This window comes from Triturus cristatus, chromosome 1_1 (assembly GCF_964204655.1).
Source record: "Triturus cristatus chromosome 1_1, aTriCri1.1, whole genome shotgun sequence".
NCBI classification, from domain to species: Eukaryota; Metazoa; Chordata; class Amphibia; order Caudata; family Salamandridae; genus Triturus; species Triturus cristatus.
Genome location: NC_140579.1, coordinates 591,856,127 through 591,876,258, shown reverse-complemented (window position 1 = coordinate 591,876,258; position 20,132 = coordinate 591,856,127). Strand labels below are relative to the sequence as shown.

The window sequence follows — 20,132 nt, the reverse complement described above, 5'->3', positions numbered from 1 at the left end:
TATCTGTAAAATGTACAGAAAACCAGAAAAAAAGAAGGTATCTGTGTTCAGACTAAGGCACAGTTCTCCATTTACACCCCAAAATTCAATAGACAGGAATGGCCTGTAAAATAGAGGTCACAAGCACACACGGGCAAAGATTGAGGGAAGTGTGTATCCCCTAGACCAAAATAACTGGTTATTGGGTTTGGAGACAACCAGCCCAGATGCTTTACTAGGGTGGATGGGGAGTTTGTCAAGTTTTGCCCCATGAGTTTTCTACTTTATTCAGTTCTATGTTGTTGTGGCGTAGAAGATAGGGTGGAAAGGGGGTGGAGGATAAATCACTGCAGACTGGTAGTGGGGGAGGCAGGGGTGTCATGCATGTAAGTGAATGGGCACAACACATAGTAATGATGAGTACAAGGGGGTGTGGTTGTGATGCGAGACACCCCCCGCCCCCCTTTTTGTCTAAGTGGATCTCACCGCCCCCAGTGGACATACACATAAGGTGTTGAATAGTGCATAGACTTTGTCCTTGCAGAGAACGGGGAGGGGGAATGATAAGGGACAGATCGGGTCTCCAAAGAAGTCCAAACACTGACAAGGTTTTCTCTCAGACAGTTGATGCCGGACGGGTGGCGGCTGGTCCACGCACCAATGGTTCCATGGGTGGGCAATAGGCACTCTGAAGAGTTGGGGAAGCGGGAGATTCTAATACCGCCATGCAGGGAGGAGGGTGGGGGAATGGGAAGATGTTGGGGGGGGGGGGGGGTTCTGTCAGCAAGCAACTGCGTCGCAGTCGATAAACATAATAAGATGCATTCAGAAACATGTTCTGACTGGAAGGGGGAGAAGGGATGTTGTGTTTTTTGTTTAGTTTAGATACTGATGACCTGGTACGGCAAGAACCGGTCAATCGGGCTCTCACACTTTGCACTGAAAGGCGAGTGCTCAATGTTTGGATGCAATATATTTGGATTGCGAGAGGCCTGAATGGACTCAATTAATGAGAAACACTTATTGTAGTTGGAAATGGGACCACCTTTAAAGCGGGGACTTAAACTGTTGTCCTGGAATGTAAATGGTTTGGACGATAAATTAAAGAGAGGTATAGTGTTGCAATATGTCAAGCGACATTCGCCCAACGCAATTCTACTCCAGGAGACACTTGATAGGAAACCCTTGCGTTCGGTACTGGATCTTGGGGAGTGCGCATAATGATGCATAAAAGCTTCCAGTTGGTGATTGACAGCACATGGACGGATAACCTGGGTAGATTAGTTGCGGTTTCGGGAAGATGGGAAGGCCGCATATTGAACTTAGTGTCAGTGTATATTCCACCCGACCTCCATACCTCAGCCTTTAGAGACCTGGGTGATCTCCTGCACGCACTGCCGGAGGGGAGACTCCTTGTGGGGGGGGGAGATTTCAATTCAATTTTCTCAGATGGTCTTGATCGCTGGCCCCCAAAAAATTTGCCGCCTTCCTGTACACAGATTCATAACTCCATGGAAGCAATGGGCTCCTTGATATTTGGAGGGCGCGCCACCCCATAGAGGAATATACATTTTACTCAGGTGCCCACCACAGCATGTCTAGAACAGATATCATCACACCAGCAGATCAGATAGAAAAAGTCGCTGAAGTAAGACATCTAGCTAGGGGAATATCAGATCATTCACCTTTCTGGGCCCTGATAGAAGTAGGGGAGCCACAGAGTGGAAGGGTGGCCCCAATAAATCCCTGATATCTCAAGGTTCCCTAGTGAGAGAAATCGAGCTTTACTTCAGTGAAAATGAATGATTCAGTAGAGTCTTCGCAGACACTGTGGGAGGCCTTTAAAACTGTAATCAGGGGCTATGTTGTCTCCCTGACTGCAGGTACCACTGGCAATCCTCAAAGCAGAGATACTGGTATTGGAAAGTCAATCAAGAGAAACTAACACAGATGAAATCAGGCACTCCCTGAAATTAAAGACAAAAGAATGTGGCCCAAGCCACAGACGCTGCCAAAGCACAACACAGGGCAACTCAGTAAAATTTACGAGGTGGGGGACAAGGCCGGGAAATTATGAGCATGGTTGGACCACAGAGAACAAGCTAATAGAGTGGTGGTGGAACTCAGGGATGAACTTAATATACACACTGAGCCGCAAGAAATTGAAAACGCATTTGGTAGCTACTATGACAAAATCTATAGATCCCAAACGATTTATACAGGAGAAGATGCGAATGCATTCCTGAAAGATATCTCCCTACCCGTGCTCTCTGATGAAGATCGTGAAGAATTAGAACAGGAGCTAGCCGCTATAGAGGTCGAAAAAGCTATACAAGATTTGAGATCGGGCAAGGCAATGGGCCCAAATGGCCTGCCTATTTAACTGTACAAACTCGCCCCCAGAAGACTTGCGCCGTATCTGACAGCTATGTTTCAGGAGAGCTGAGAGGTGGGAACACTCCAAGTAGATCAGGGATTAGCAACTATAGTGGTTATACACCAAAACTTAAAACCTAAGAACAAAAGCTCCTCATATAGACCGATATCACTGCTCAATGCAGAAGCTAAAATCCTAGCGAAAATATTGGACACCCGCTTGCTACCAGTTATCACCAAATTGGTGCTTCCGGATCAGTCTGGCTTTAAAACTGCCAGAAATATTTCTCCTAACTTACGACGGCTTTATGGAGTTATAGATCAAGTGAATACAATACGTGAAGACGCGGTGGTGGTATCCCTGGATGCCGCCATGGCGTTCAACACGATTGAATGGCCCTACAGGTTTTCAGTATTAAAGAAATTGGGATTTGGCCTGGATTTTCTGAGCTGGGTTTAGCTACTGTATAAAAACCCACTGGCCCAAGTGATGGTCTACATCTAAAGGTCCCCAATGTTCGCACTTGGGAGAGGAACCAGGCAGGGTTGCCCCCTTTCTTCCGCTGTCACTGTTGGGGCTTGCAGCATTGTTCAAGAGGATGGCCTTGCCACGTTTTTTTTTATACGCATTACAAAACTAGCCTTGCCCGGTTGGGGCAGACTATTTTAGATCCATAGAAGGCGCCCAGAAAGAGGTCCTGTGTGTGTGTGTGGCGGGGGGGTGGGGTGGGGGGGTGGGGAGCCACCCAGGATATCCATCCAAAAAAAAACCCACGGGGGTGGTATGATGGAGGGATTGCACTCCCAGATATTAAATGTTACTACTGGGCAGCACAACTAACAGCAGTTAACCAGTGCATTTATAGGCCCCTGGGGACCCCGGATATCCAATGGACTGGTGGCTGCTTCCGGGGGGTGACTTTACACGGGTGTTATACACCAATCCCACTAACTTGAAACTGACTGGCTCCACAATGCATGCGGTACAGGTATGGTGGGCAGCTATGAAATGAAAAGCTTTGCTTGGGAGGGCAAAATAACACGTGCCACCCCTCTCTGGGATGCAGAGGTCTTTGGCAACCTCAGGAAAACGAAGGGCTTCAAACAATGGAATTTAATCGGCATCTCTAAGGTTGGAGATCTTTAGAAGGAGGGAAAAGGTGGTCACCTTTTCCCAACTGCAGAGGGAATACAAATTAGCAAACACCAAATACTTCAGATACATGCAGATTAAACTCGCACTACAGACGGCAATAGTAGGGGGAGAGACGCCACCTGAATCCTCCCCAATACAAGACAGAATCCTACATGAGTACATGCCAGAGAAAGCCATTACTTTGACTTATAAGAAACTAATTAATAATCTGTCTGATCCCCTTCTCTGGCTCTGATCTAAATGGGAACATGAAGTGGCAGGGCTGGAGGACAAAGAATGGCTTGCCCCAAGGAGGAAGCTATCTCATCTAGGTTGAGACTGATAAGTGAAGGTGCTTCACAGAATCGTTCTTGCGGGCTCAGTAATGGTGAGGATGGGCTTCAGAATGGAACCAGGATGCATGTGTGGACAGGAGGGAACCTTAATACATACACTCTGGGAATGTACATATATACAGGCGTATTGGTCTGAGATTACAAAATGTATGGCAGAAGTGATGGGTTGTGAGATTGACTACAATATAAAGTTGTGCCTCCTGAATATATGGGGCCCACTGACCTAAACACCAAAGAAAAAATATGGGTGACTCTTGGTATGACAATTGCAAAACGTAACATTGCAAGATTGTGGGGGGACACGAGAGCGGCCGTCCCCAACAATGTGGGAGAGAGATCTGGACTGGTGTATGCTGACAGAGAGGACAGTATATGAATCTACAGCAGGGTTCGACAAATCCACTCGACGGCTCGCATTTGCTAGGTAAATTTAATGAGGTAGAGCTATTTTTAGGTCCTACTCGCCCTTTCTGGCGAGTAGGAAAACATACTAACTTTTGTCCTCGGTCTTTGAAAACGGAGCAAATGTGACAAGATAAGATTTAAAGGCATTTTTATTGCTCACAAAGCAAATGAGCAATAAAGATGCCTTTAAATCTTGTTATCTTGTCACATTTGCTCCGTCTTCAGAGATGGAGGTCAAGGATGTTACTGTTAGGTCGAGGAGATTTTTCAAGGTACTAGACCTGCAGGACTAGTACCATTTTTCAGATTTTTCGAGCCCTGTACAGGGTGTCCCAGCAAGTGGTCGCAGATCTGGGAGAAGTGGAATAAATACAGGGGAGGAATATGCGAGCCCCCGAAGCACAGCATTGGACAAGATCCAATGTAGACCAGCAGGACAACTTGTTGAATGTATTAGCTCCGTGATCTTGACAGGCTCTGTAATCTATGTGAGAAAGTTGACAAATGATGCGCTCTCGATTGCTACGGTTTGTAAAGTGTCTACTATATGTAAACTTGTCATCAATAAAATGAAATATAAAAAAACAAGAGGGTTGTTCACTTGGAATGTAAGAGGGCTAAATGACCACAGGAAAGCGTGCAATGTTTCTGCCTACATAAAGCAGTATTTGATAGATGTTGCTCTTACACAAGAGACCTTTTACACTGCAATCTGCACAAGGCCTATTTTACACAATAACACAATGAGGGGAGTGTGCTACATGGCATTCTTCAGTTCCCATGCTAGAGGAGTGTTGCTCAGGGTAAGGAGAGGCTCCAACATACGCATCACTGACATGATCTTGGACCTCAATGGCAGTTATGTTGCAGCAGTAGGTATACTAAAGGGGAAACAAATGGTGATAGTGGACTACTGTGGCCCTAATCACAATGAGCCCGTGTTTTAATCAGACATGTTGCAGGTAACAAATGGGTTAAACTGTTTCATGATAATATGGGAGGGGAATTTAATAGCTTTTTAAACTGGGTGAAGGGGGACCCAGAAGATCCTCTGCAGAAGCAAGGGAAATAACCATTACTTATAGAGCAGGGAACAGATACCAGACATTTGGAAGCAAATAAACTAATGGGGTGCTGCATTCAAATTGTACTCCATGGCCCACGCCATGCACTCTTTAATAGACTTCATACGCATGCAGAGATGCTGGTCCATGGGTTTAATCCTGCACACATCTAGAGCTCAGGTATTCTGCCCATTCTCCAATTGTGGTGGAGGTGGTTATCCCAGATGGGCGTTTCCCTTGCTGGTTTTGGAGGTTCCCTTCCGGGTCATCATTGGACACTTTTTTAGATCCGAAATTGTCATAGTGATCAATGAATATTTTGACCTCTGTTGCACGTTTGATATACATTGCATACATTTGGGGTACAAGTACAGCCAAACACGTTGGGGTCCTAAAGTCACTATGGCATAGCCTGATGCGATTAGAACAAGAAATAGCCCCACTGGAGCACACATATGTACATTAATTAGATCTTAATTAAAATGGACTCCAAGCTAGAGGATACTTGGGTACGGCAGAGAGGTTAAACGCCTAGGCAAACATGCCATGGCCAGGGCGTATAGGGAAACAGAGCACCCTAGCAGGATGCTTCTACAACTACTACGTCCCAAATGGACTGTGGGGGCAAGGAGGGCAGGTTGTGTCCTCTTTAAAGGCACCCAACAATGCTTCAATGTAGGATACCCATTTGACTGCTGAAAGATTCAAACAATATTAGGAGCTCTATTCCTGACTGGCGACAGCCCCAGTGATAGATATAAGAAATGACCTTGATGAATTAAAGCCTGGATTGAAAACGCGGATAGAAAAATACTGATTGTTAATTTTATTCCAGAAGAGAAATATTTTAATCGGGAGCATGCCAAATGGCACGCCTCAGGAACATATGGCCATACCACTAATATTTTTTATAACGACTTCATAGTGGAATTCACTCCCCACATCATGACATTTGAAAAGGTAAGAAAAATGGCCAACTACTGCCCACAATGTGGGAATCTCTGGTAGTCACTATCTGTAATCTTGATAGGCCACCAGATCTTTGCCATTCTTAGAAACCGATTGCACAACTACAGATGAATGGTAAAAAAAAACTTGCAGAGATCACCGCTAATCAGATAATCCTATACTGCAATTGAACCATAAAGTAAATGTGGTAGCAATATTTAAAGATGCCGAGAAGGTCTTTGACTCAGTTGAGTGAGACTTCATGTTTGCTGTATTAGCAAAGATTGCCTTCAGGCAGACGTTTGTTCAACTGATACACTAATCATACCAGATCATATCAGAATCAATAGTTGCATCATTATTTCCATCACCACAAGTAGGGGAACACATCAGGATTGCCTACTCGAACCACTTTTGTATGCCACTGTTGAGGCACTGGCCTGCGTTCCAAGACGGACTGAAGTTTCCATGTTAAAGATTGGTCTTATTATGCAGATGACCTCCTGCTCTATGTCAGAGACCCTGAAGTAGACCTCTCTCCAATTATTAGAGTAATAATAAGATTTGGGGGAATGTCGGAAATAATGATAAATTGGGAAAAGTCTGTGGTCTTTCAGCTGACACTCACTCCAGACTTCACCAGAGTACCTCCTAAGATGGGTGAATGAACCTGTATATTATTTGGGTATCATGAAACAGAGACCCTGCAGAGGCAATCAGATACAATAACATAATAGCCATTAATAAACTATCAAAGAGTATAGATAAATAGATAAAACTTGCATTGCCCTAGGCTGGAATAACTGCTATAATGAAAATAGTTGCTCTGCCCAGGATGTTGCATCTGATCTTGAATTGCCTATTGTCCTTACCGGCGCATTTTTTTTGTGACCGGCAAAAGCAGATTTGGCTTGCTTGGGCAGGGAAACAGCCAAGAGTCAAATGGATCACATTGGTTTTTCTACACGAATAGGGATGACTGGTAGCTCTGGACTTTGAGCTTTATTACTATTTAGTACAGGCTTGGCTTGCATTGATGGCCCCACACAATTGCCATGTTTATTTAGTGGAACAAGGTTCTAGTGCGCCTATACCACTGGCAGTAAATCTGTTCACCCCATCCACTCCCCAAATCAGTACTATAGACCCAGTCGGCTCGATGGTGAATACAAGGCACTGGTTGTCAAGACCCAGATGGATTACAATACTGTACTCCATGGATATGTGGGTGGAGTGGTGCACCTGGCTACCTGTACTGTTGGATAAGGGAGTGCACGATGAGCTGCAGTGGCTAAATATCATGTGCATGGGTGACCTATTCTAAAATAACACATTTAAAACACCAGACCTGATCCGAAATTAAAACCCAGCAACCGCACTAAATATACTCATACTATAGAAAACAAAGAGCCCTGTGGTATACTCTTGAAATTTTTACAGGCCATAAACATAATTTCTAGACTTTATAGATTCACTTCGCACATCAGATCCCCAGATATTACTAAAATTCGCCCAAGCCAGGAGTGGGACACTGACCGGAGTAATTCTGATAAACAGTGGATGTTCTGCTGTTTGGCAATTAAGGAGATATACTTTAATATTAGACACAAACTTCTACAGTTTACATTTATTCAAACATTCTAATATACACTGACTGTTGCAATAGGCACATCCTAAGGGGTGAAGCTAGATGTCATAGATGTGGTGATGAAGGAGCAGATTTTATGCACTTAGCTTGGTGGTGCCCTGGCACACGCACTTATTGGTATGGTGCATTTCTAGATAAGAACAAAACGATAATCTAGAGAGGTGAGCCCGACCCACCAATGGCATTATTAGGATATGTAAAAGAGATAACACCAGACAGCAAATAAACAACACTGGCAATTCTGCTGGCAAAAAGAATAATTACGCTGAGGTTTGGCAGGAGTCCTCTCCCAAATGTAAATGACTGGGTCCAGGACCTTATTTAGTGCAACAATGCTGCAAATATCTTTAGCATGCGTATGCAGCCAAGAGATGTTTGGTCACCGCTGCAACCATACTTGGTACAGCACTCGCACAACAGAGATGATATGTGGGATTGAAGCACTGGAATAACACCAAACCTATATCGTGTCATAGATAGAATCCTGATAAGGATTTTGTTACTTGCCCTGCAAGCACCGGTTGTGTCACATGTAATGCTGTAAATGCACATGCTCTGCATACTCCTGCCATCTAGTGTTGGGCTCTGATGTCTGCAAGTTGTTTCTCTACAAAGAAATTTTTCGAGTCATGAGGTCTCAGTGACTTCTCTGGTCGTGGATGCAATGGGCACCGACTTCACTGTTGGATTGATTTTCACGCAACAGGTGAGAGTAGGGATGGAGGAGGGAACAGGATAAAGACAGCGTCCATTCATGTTGAAACAAAGTAATATTAAAGTGACTTATCTGTAAGAAGAAAACATTTTTACCCTGTAAACATCTGTTCTTGGCATGTAGTGCTGTAGATTCACATACTGTGCATACCCCTGCCATCTAGTGTCGAGTACAGATGTGTGCAAGTTGTTTTTTCCAAAGAAGTCTTTCGAGTCACGAGATACAGTGACTTCTGATGCAGGTAAGGCACATGTCCTTCAACTCCACTGTTGGATTGTTTTCCCGCACAGTGGGTGACGATGCGACGTGAAGCAAAGAATAGAGGGATGACCAGGCAAAAGAGGTAAAAGATTGAATATGCTACTTACCAGTATGCATCTGTTCTTGGCATGTAGAGCTGCTGACATTCATATCTGTGCATAGATCGCCGCCTAGTGTTGGGTCCGGATGTTTGCACGTTGTTGTCCTGGAAGAGTCTTCCAAGTATCCTGGGATAGGTGACTCCTCCCCTGGACTACAGTGCGCATGGGCATCCTCTCCATCCTCAGATTGTTTTTCGCCATTGTGGCAGTGATGGAGTAGATACAGAAAGTGATGACCATGCTTACAGTAATTCTGAGAGCTGCAGCTGCTACAGGCGCCGGGGAGGAGGGAGGGCGACATGAATGTCAGCAGCCCTACATGCCAAGAACAGATGCATACTGGTAAGTAGCATATTCAGTTCGAGGCATGTGGGCTGCTGAATTCATATCTGTGCATGGAATACATAGCAGTACCTCCTATTAGCGGCGGCTACCAGTGCCAGCTGCAGCGGTCTGAAAAAGAGTTTTGAGAACAGCCTGTCCTACAGCTGCCTGATGTTTTGATTGCACATCTACACAATAGTGTTTGGTAAATGTGTGTGTAGTGGACCAGGTGGCTGCTCTACATATATCATGCAAAGGGATGTTTCCCAGGAAAGCCATGGAGGCCCCTAACTTGCGTGTTGAGTGGGCTCGTGGGGGAATCGTTAATGTGCGTTTAGCCTTTTGATAGCAAATTTGAATACATTTAACGATCCATCTGGCTATACCTGCTTTGGAGATAGCGTTACCTTTGTGGTGTGGGGCAAAGGCAACGAAAAGTTGTTTAGTCTTCCTAAAGATCTTAGTCCTGTCGATATAGTACATGAGGGCTCTCTTCACATCTAGTGTATGGAGTGCTCTTTCTGCGACAGTTTGTGGGTTTTGAAAGAAAACGGGCAGTTCAATAGTTTGATTCATGTGGAACTGCGATATCACCTTGGGCATGAATTTGGGGTTGGTACGTAGTACGACCCGGTTGGCGTGAACCTGTATAAATGGCTCTTGAACGGTTAGTGCCTGGAGTTCACTAACTCTTCTTAAAGAAGTGATCGCTACTAGGAAAGCTACTTTCCAGGTAAGGAATTGAATCTCGCATGAGTGTAGAGGTTCAAAGGGTGGACCCATCATAGTGTGAGGACCAAGTTGAGGTTCCACATCGGAGCCGGTGGGTGGCTTGGAGGAATTACTCGTTTGAGTCCTTCCAAGAATGCTTTGATGGCGGGCACTCTGAATAAAGAGAGGTGCTGCCTGTTCTGGAGATAGGCTGATATTGCGGTCAAATGGACACGTATCGAGGTGTACGCCAGATTGCATCGGTATAGGTGTAAGAGGTAACAAATTATGTTTTGGATGGATGCGTCTAGCGGGTTAATGTCATTATTATTGCAATAGATGACGAATCTTTTCCATTTGGCTGCATAGCAAGCTCTGGTAGTGGGTCTCCTAGCTTCCTTAATGATGTCCATACAGTCAGGTGGCAGGTTTAGGTAGCCAAACTCTAGGACTTCAGGAGCCAGATTGCCAGGTTCAGCTGTTGCGGATCTGGGTGCTGAATCTCTCCATGGTTCTGCGTCAAATGCGCGGGTTTGATCCGCAGCCTTTGATGCGGCACCACGGAAAGTTCAAGAAAAGTGGTGTACCATGGCTGGCGTGCTCACGTTGGAGCAACCAGGACGAGTGTCAGTGAGTGTTGTCTGAGTTTGCGAGCCACCAGCGGTATCAACGGTGCTGGGGGAAAAGCGTACGCAAATCTGCCGGACCAGTTCATCCATATCGCATTGCCCTGCGACTGTGGATGTGGGAACCTGGCGCCAAAGCTTTGGCATTTTGCGTTTTCGCTTGTGGCGAAGAGGTCTATCTCTGGATGACCCCACTGCTGGAAGTACGGTTGGAGTACTGATGGGTGTAACTCCCACTCGTGCATCTGGTGGCTGTGTCTGCTGAGCAGATCCGCCATCTGGTTGTCCTTGCCGGGGAGGTGTTCCGCCATGAGGAACATGTTCCTCTGAATGGCCCACTTCCACATGCTCTGAGCCAGATGAGACAACTGTGGAGAGTGTGTTCCTCCCTGCTTCTGTATGTAGTACATGGCGGTCATGTTGTCCGTCCGGATCAACACGACTTTGTTGCACAAGTGTACTTTGAATGCTTTCATAGCCATGAAGATTGCCATCAGTTCTAGAAGGTTGATGTGCATCTTCTTTTGTTGTGTTGTCCATAGTCCCTGCACTGTGTAGTTGAGTACATGAGCTCCCCATCCCTGGAGAGACGCGTCCGCTGTCAGTATTATCTGTGGAACAGGCTCTTGGAACGGTCGGCCCTTGCAAAGGTTTTGTGGATTCCACCAATGCAGAGAGTTGTATGCCCGACCGCTCACCAACACTAGGTCTTTTAGTTGTCCGTGAGCCTGGTTCCATTGACGTGCTAAGCACTCCTGAAGCGGGCGCATATGTAGTCTCGCGTGTGGGACTATGAAAATGCAGGAGGCCATCATGCCTATCAACTGCATGAACACTCGCGCGGGAAGGGAGTGTTGTGGTTTGAACTTGGAAATCAGCATTTGCATGCTGTTGATTCTCAATAAATTTGGCTGAGCTGTGGCCGCCAGAGTGTCTATGGTCGTACCTAGGTACTGTTGTACGTGTGCGGGTTGGAGATGTGATTTTGGGTAATTTAGTGAGAACCCCAGACTGTGAAGGAGGTGAATGGTGCGGGACATGTGGCTGGCACATTGCTGGGCTGACTTTGCTTGAACAAGCCAGTCGTCCAGGTAAGGGTAGACGTGTATGTGCTGCCTCCGTAGATGTGCCGCCACAGTAGCTAGGCACTTTGTGAAAACTCTGGGTGCTGTTGTGACGCCGAAGGGAAGAACCTTGAATTGGTAGTGCTGCCCTTGAATAGTGAACCTGAGATATTTCCTGTGTGATGGGTGAATGGGTATGTGGAAATACGCATCTTTGAGGTCTAGTGTGGCCAGGAAGTCTCCCTGTTTGAGCAGTGGGAGGACTTGTTGCAGGGTGAGCATGTGGAAATGCTCCGAAAGAATATAGCGGTTGAGGGGTCTCAGGTCTAGTATAGGTCTGAGTGAGCCGTCCTTTTTTGGTATTAAAAAGTACAGGGAGTACACCCCTGTACCTTGCTCGTGGACATGTACGACCACTATTGGGCCTTTTTGCATCATGCTTAGCACTTCCTGCTGTAATAGCGCTAAGTGCTCTGAGGACATAGGACGGTGTTTTGGGGGTATTGTGGGTGGAGTAGAGGTTAATTCTAGGCAGTAACCGTGTTTGATAATATCTTTGACCCACCTGTCCGTGGTGATGGAGTTCCACGTGTCCAGGAACTTTTGCAACCTTCCCCCGACAGGTGTTGTGTGGTCGGGAGGAAGGGAGAGGGCGTCACTGTTTGTTCTTGGGAGAGGATCTGGTATTGCCGTATCCGCGTCCTCTGCCCTTTGTGCTTGAACCACGATATCCACCCCTGGTGTTTTTATCGTAGGTACTTTGGGTGTTGCCCTTGTTGTAAGTTTGCTGTGACCCCTGCCCTCTACCTGCTCCTCTATTACCGGGGCGACGAAAGGAGCCACTCCGAAAGGTCTGCGTTTGGAGAGCCCCCATGGACTTTGCAGTGTCTGTGTCCTTTTTTATTTTTTCTAGTGTGGCGTCAACCTCTGGCCCGAATAAGTAGTCTGGGTTGACCGGCTGGTTGAGGATGTTATTTTGCACCTCAGGTTTGAATCCGGAGATTCGTAACCAGGCGTGTCGTCGTAACATGACGCTAGTGTTTATGGCTCTGGCAGCTGTATCTGCGGCATCCAGTGCACACTTGATGGATGCGTTTGTGAGGAGTTGTCCCTCTCTGATGAGGATTTCTGCTCCCTCTTTGTATTGGTCAGGGAGATGTTGTAGTAATGTTTCTAGTGTGTCATAATGCGCTTGGTCGTAGCGAGCCAGGAGCGCTTGAGTATTGGCAATACGCCATATGTTAGCTGCTTGGGCCGCAACCCGTTTGCCGGAGGTCTCTAACACCTTGGACTCTTTGACCGGGGGAGGGGCATCCCCAGTCGTCTGCGAGTGCGCCCGTTTACGAGCATTCGCGACTACTATGGAATCTAGAGGCAACTGTCCTCTAATATAGGTAGGATCCCCAGGCGCTGACCTATATTTTTTGTCGATTCTGGGGTTTATTACTCTGGCCCTGGTGGGTTCTTTGAAAATGTCCTTTGCTGGTTTGAGGACACCTTTCAACATGGGTAGAGTTTTAACATGTTTTTCTGAGGATGCGAAAGTGTCCATGAGAAAATCGTCCTCGATGGTGTCAGAGTGGAGTTGAACACCAGGATTGGCCGCAGCACATTCAATGAGGGCGTTGAATGCGGCAGTGTCCTCTGTGGGAGACGTTTTTGCTCCATAGAGTTGCGGCTCCTGTGTATCCATAGGTGCACCAGAGTCTACAGGGTCATCCCAAGCTTGGTCAGGGTCCTGTTGGCCTTGAGGGTCCATCTCTCTGGGGTAGGGGACGTGGTCACCCATGTAGTCCTCCAAAACGTCTGTGTCGGAGAGAAGGACTGTGGATCTTGGTAAGAGGCATGGAGAGGCTCGTAAAGAAGTGGTTCCGAATCCACTGGCAGCTTTTTCTTTAGTGGGATCCGGTAGGAGTCCAAAGCTGGCTCAGAAGTTATCTTCCTCTTGTGAAGCATCATTCTGCCTGTTGCGGCATCGATGTGTGAAGGCGACGTCTCCGTAGGAGAGTGTTCTGCAGGTGTGATCCTGGTGTGGGTGACACGTGTTCTGATTTCGAACAGTTTTGGCGCCGTGGATGGTGGCAGGCCAAAAGTGATGTTGGCTGGTGCCGGAGAAGCTTTTTGAGCCTTTTTCGGCTCGGAGCTTGATGTGTCCTGGAGGGCCGCCTTATCTTTGATGCGTTGCAAGGATGCTGAAACTTGCCGCACCTGGAACGCCGACGGTTCTTTGGCGCCGACCGGTTCCGTTGAGGCAGGCGTGGACTTCTTCGGTGCCACGGGGTCATCGAGTCGAGGAGAGGTAGTAGCTGTCGACGGCGTCGATGATTGTGCCTTTGGTGCTGTTTTGGAAGTGGTGTGAGATTCAGCAGCCATTTTGACCTTTGTGGTCGGAGCAGATTGTTTCGGTGCCGGGAGCCGAGGCGGCTTGGCGGTACCGATGGTCTTTTTCCGTGCGTCGGCGCTGACGTCGGCTGCTGCAAGCTCGGCACCGAAGTCCCGTTTGGTGCGGTCGGTGCTGACGGGTTTGGCTAGCGTCGAAGGCGTGGTGGGCTTCGATCCGACCAGTGTGACTTTCAGTTTCGGTTTCTGCTGAACCGAGACTGCTTTCGGTTTCGGTTTCGATGAAGGGAAACCAGCCGTTTTGGGTAGTATAGGCTGCCGCTGAATGTCCGAGGCCGGGCCAGAGGGCGGGGCCGAATGGATGCGGGATAGGTCTTGGGTAAGGCCCAAAGGCGATCCCTCGACCGGAGCCACAGACTGACGCACTGGGATATCCAAAGTCTGTTCGGGTAGGCCTTGCTCATCACCGGAGCTACTCTCTTCGGCCCCTAAGGCCTCATTGTATTCTCCTACCTCGGTGTCGGCTTCGTCTTTGTGGAAGAGTTGTTCTTCGACGTCTTCCGATCCGGAGTCGTGTTCGGAAGCGGGGCTGGAGGGTAGGTTCTCCACGTCTTGGACATCTTCGTCCTCGGCGTTGAAGAGGTCAGTCGGGCCGGTGCCGCTTGCTGCGCTTCGAGCCTCGCTGCTCGACGATTCCGGAGAGTCTTCTTGGATCGGAATCGGGCACAGGCCATACATGTGGACTCGCCGTGATCCGGTGAAAGGCATTTGTTGCACACCGGGTGGACGTCGACATGGGGATATTTCGCATTGCATACAGGGCACCGCTTGAAGGGCGTCCTCGATGTCGGGTCGATGGTCGGGTATGATGCGAAAAAGTTGGTTTCTGGAAGTTAGTAAACTAACAAATAACTATCGATACCGATCGGGAACAGTACCGACGCGAACTAAAGGCCTTTTGGCCTGTAATAAGTTTTTCCTAACTTGAGTCAAGATAAGCACATCCGAACCCAATGGCGGAAAAAAACAATCTGAGGATGGAGAGGATGCCCATGCGCACTGTAGTCCAGGGGAGGAGTCACCTATCTCAGGATACTTCGAAGACTCTTCCAGGACAACAACGTGCAAACATCCGGACCCAACACTAGGCGGCGATCTATGCACAGATATGAATTCATCAGCCCACATGCCTCGAACATAGTAATGGACACTGCAACAGCCACAGTCATCTGGGTCGGATGGGTGGTCACATGTGAATATACAGCACCATATGCCACAAAAAGATGCTTACAGGGTAAGTAAGATTTTCCATTCGAGGCATGTGTGGCTGTAGATACAAAAGCTGGGTATAGAGAGTAAAGCAGTCCTCCCAAAAAAGGGTGGCTAGCTTGTGGGTGTTGCAGTAGATTGAAAGAGTGTAAGGAGTATTGTCAGGCCAACACTGGCATGTTGGCGGGCTAGTACATCCACACAGTAATGTTTTGTAAAAGTGTGTTGTGTGGACCAGGTAGCTGCTGTGCATATGTCGGCTATTGGAATGTTCCCCTGAAAGGCCATATAGGTTCCTTCATTCCGAGTGGAGTGGGCTCTAGGAAGAATGTCCAAAGTCCTCTTAGCTTTAGCATAGCATAGCATAGAATGCCTGTAATCATCTTACGATCCATCTAGCAAGGCCTGATTTGGACAAAGTTCTCCCTTTATGGGGGATTGGAGAAAGCAACAGAGTTGTTGAATGTTCCTAAATGGTTTAGTTCTATCAATGTAGTACATGAGGACTCATTTCACATCCAAAGTATGGAGTGCCTGTTCCGCAATGGAGTTATGTTGTGGGAAAAAGACAGGGAGCACAATGGATTAATTAAGATGGAACTGGGAGGTCACCTTAGGGAGGAATTTGTGGTTAGTGCGGAGGACAACCATATCCCTATGTACTTCGAAGAAGGATTAGTGCCTGCAGATTACAGACATGCCTGAGTGAAGTGATGGCATACAAAAAAAAAACACTGGAACAGAACTGAAGGGGACAGGAGTGGAGGTGCTCACATGGAGGACAAATGAGTCTTGTTAGTAGAAAGTTGAGGTGCCATTTATCAGTGACTCAGCTAATTCCTGGTGGGGACCAGGTTGATGGTATGAGTCAACAGCAGTTCCATAGATCATATTGCCCTTTCTGACAGGTGCCAATTACCCTCACAAGTTGCACAGCAGATTTCCCTCCCTCCCCCATACTGGGATTTCACTTGGGAGATTAAATGATTATTTCTTAAATAACCCCACAGTGTTTGAGAAGATAAGAAAACATTTACAGAAAAGGACACATATGGAATCTTGAATGCTAAACTTCAGGACACACTCAAGGTAGTCCGAATGAGTATGTACATTTCATCTGCATCGTGGTTGAAAAAGATATGAGCAGACGCCAACGTGAGCCTAGACCTCCAGATGGTTAATTGGAGACCAAACATAAGTGCATAGCCTAAGTTAAAATATGATGAAAAGTTACATCAGTCAGATCTCAGCTGCGAGGCCTAGACCGAGATATAAGTAACAATGCCCTTTTTAGGACAAAACAGAGATATTACTTATCCATCAATAGGGACAGTAAATTGATGGCTTAGGTTCATTAGTTAGGTACTTGGCTTCGTTTTGGCATCTTAAGTTTGACTTGACATTAATGCTGAGGTGCATCTTTGCATAAGTGGGAATCCGCAACCGAAATTTTTTAGATTTATTTTAGAGATATTTGGACTGTTTCTTCATGGAACCTCCAAGGATCCAGATCCTTCGAAGACAATAACTTTTCAAATAAACAAACCCCATTGGAAGAGAGCTTTGTTCATCTCCCTTAAAGCAAAATGTTCAGATCCTCTGAGAATTAGTGAACAGAGAGCATAAGGGTGAACGGGAGAAGCCTCTCCTGACCCCAAAAATTATTTGGGTGCAGGGGAAGAGAGGAGTGCAGAGGGGCAGATACAGGCCCAAAAACAGGGTGGGGGGGGGGGGTTGTTGGGGAGGAGGAGAACCTTCTCATAGGATTCGCATACTCACATTTTGGTCCGTTAGATCCCTACATTTTTTGAAGAAAAAAAAATCTTTAATTTTTTGTATAGTCTGAAAAAAGTTTTTAAAAATAAAATCAAAGTGCAGACCTGCATAGCTAAGACTTTGCACAGTGGACCCTGGGACAAGGTATGACAAAGGCTCATGGCAGGGTTAACTCGCGCGGCCGCCACTCTATCACAAGGATGATGTCATCAGTGATGTCATGAGTGATGCCACTGACCATGTCATGAGTGACGTAATATGTGACGTCATCAGCAGTGGATTGCGGTCGCGCGAGTTATAGTTATCTGAACTAACTATAACGGGGGAATTTCATTGGTTTTTTACGAGTGAAATATCCACCCAACTAGAACATGTGTGAAACCTATGGTTTTTTAAGTGAATATATATATATATATATATATATATATATATATATATATATATATACACACATACATACACACACACACATATACACACACATATATACATCCTTTTATTTTCACTGGAAAAGACAGAGGTTAAAGTGGCATTATAGTTAGGTGAAAATGTCAGTTAAAACTTGACATTAAAAAAAAAAAATACAAAAACAAAATAAAAAATAAAAAAAACACTGAAATTTACCAGTTATAGTTAACTGAAGAAACTAACGTGTGCCCCTTCTATGCACAGTGTTAACATCTGAAATGACCTCATTGATATCAATGATGTCACAGATCATTTCTTGAGAGATGTTATATGTGAAGTGGCAATCGCAATTCAAGAACATTTTTAGGATATAATGTGCTGTGTCTGTTTTGGAATAACCATGTAAAATTTTAGAGAGACCAGATGGAAATAGTAGTCATGAATTGGCCTATGGCCATGGACTTTTCATCCCAACTCCAAAGAAATCATCAAAAAGTCTGTAAGGAGTTGATCATTAAGAGCTATCTATAAAACCTCAAATCAATTCTGTGGATCCAAACTGCATTTTTCTCCGGCAGACAACTAGAAAGTTACTTCCCTACTTCTCAACAGGGATACCTCAAGAAATATTAGCAGCTATTATTGGCTTACACTTGATTGTACGAATGCCATCTATCTTATACTACCAACATGTGACTTGTCTAGATTCCAGCTTGTACAGAATGCACCGCACCAGTTAGACTGCTCTTTAACGCCTCTACAAGACCAGGTTACACTTCTTTTAAATGAGCTACACTGGCTGCCAGTCAAACAAAGAATTTAGTTTAAAACCTGTTGCTTGGGATTTAGGTCCATAAATTGACAGACTCCAGATTTTGAAGCAAAACAGATTGGCAGATATTCACGCTCACGTGAAACAGTGCCCAGGTTTGGTGTAAACAGGCTTGCAGGACAGAATTTCTAATTTCTGGCTCCAATGCATAGAATTTGCTTCCTGCTCAGCTCCATGCCAAACCAGAGTTTAAACATTTTAGGAAGTCTTTAAAGACTTGGCACAGAATGGGAATAGCTTGTGAGATAATATCAGGAGAACTGGATGACAAGGATGGAGCAAGAAATGCCAGGGTGGATGACTGCATCCTGAAACGAAAAACATCAACTCCCGGCTCAAACAAGGTGATTGTGGATGCCTGCATGCAAATAAGGAGGATCTTCTCCTTCGTTAAAGGTCCCACCTTCAAGCCCAACTTGATTTGGTGTGTGCTGAGTGTATAAAGACATGAAACTCACCACCAAAGTAGAGTCCTGTGGCAGTGCACATGCGCCACTGCCCCTGGAACATTCCAGCGCTGCTTGGGCTGCACATCTGGACACTGACATCTGTCATTTCTTGGGATTCCAGCGACCTGACTAGCACCATATTTACATGGCCAAATTGGTCTCCACCAACATACTTCAGACAAACTCCAGGAGGCCATGCTTCTGCACCTAAGTAGAGAAAAACAAAAGTGAAAAACATTACTTTAGAAAAAGAGACAAATTACATTTCACAAGCACTAATATAGGTTTACTAGAGTCTCACATGAAAAGAGCAGATATCCATTGATAAATAATATCCATTGATCAATAAACAGAGAGAAGTTTGTTAAGATTTAAGGTTTACCAGAGGAGCCATTCCCTCAAGAGCGACTCAGGATTGACTACACAATCTCATCAGCTACAGTTTACAGATCTCCACAGCCATGTATTCACCCAGTTATCACTATTGTATAAGAATTTCTAAATAAAGTGTCACTGAGGATGTATGAGGAGGACCTTAAATTTCAACAAAATGAAGATCAAGACAGTTTGGGTAAATATGAGCTGCATGACTTTGTAAGGCCTTACAAGCACCAAAATAGGTTTACTAGAGTCTCACAGTAAAAGTGCAGATATCCATTCATCAATAAACAGAGCGAAGGTAGTTAAGATTTAAGGCTTACCAGAGGAGCCATTCCCGCAAGAGTGACTCAGGATTAACTACACAATCTCATCAGCTACAGATCACTATTTTATAAGAATTTCTAAATAAAATGTCACTGAGGATGTATGAAGAGAACTTTAAATCTCAACAAAATGAAGATCAAGGCAGATTAGGAGTTTTGGTAAATATGAGCTGCATGACTTCGTAAGGGCTCACGTCTAACTTCTTACAGTGAAGACAATTTGAAAAATTCTGAGAGCTGTGGAGATGCAATGAAGAACCATCTGCCGCTGTCCAGATCGAATGTTTCTCTGAAGGAGCGGTAAGGCGATAAACGCAGCAGCTGCGCTTACATTCTGGGAGCCACATAGCTGAGAGAGCCAAGCTGTGCATCATTGGGTGCAGAGAGAAACAAAGAACCAGCACGGGTCCTTTGGCTGTAGCTGTGGTGAATTCAGCGAAGTTAAGATATTAGGCCAAAGGAGGTTTGTGACTGCCTGCAGATAAGCCCACACATGAAGCACTGCCAGGATAGGCCTTGCTCCAATGAGCAGAAGAGTACCATGAGATGATCACCGAGAGGAGAAGCACGGAACAGCAGCGGAGGACAGGTGACAGATCCATAGATCTGGCATTGTGGAGTGAAGTTTAACTATAACACAA

At 45.8% G+C, this 20,132-nt stretch overlaps 1 protein-coding gene across 1 annotated transcript in view; it reads right to left on the bottom strand.

Annotated features, from left to right (window-relative positions):
* ILRUN (inflammation and lipid regulator with UBA-like and NBR1-like domains) overlaps positions 1-20,132 on the bottom strand; it is a 550,951-nt gene that overhangs the window by 460,539 nt on the left and 70,280 nt on the right. The window contains exon 3 of the mRNA XM_085643410.1: positions 18,797-18,994. Within this exon, the coding sequence (XP_085499536.1) occupies positions 18,797-18,994 (198 nt within the window). The remainder of the gene's footprint in view (positions 1-18,796; positions 18,995-20,132) is intronic.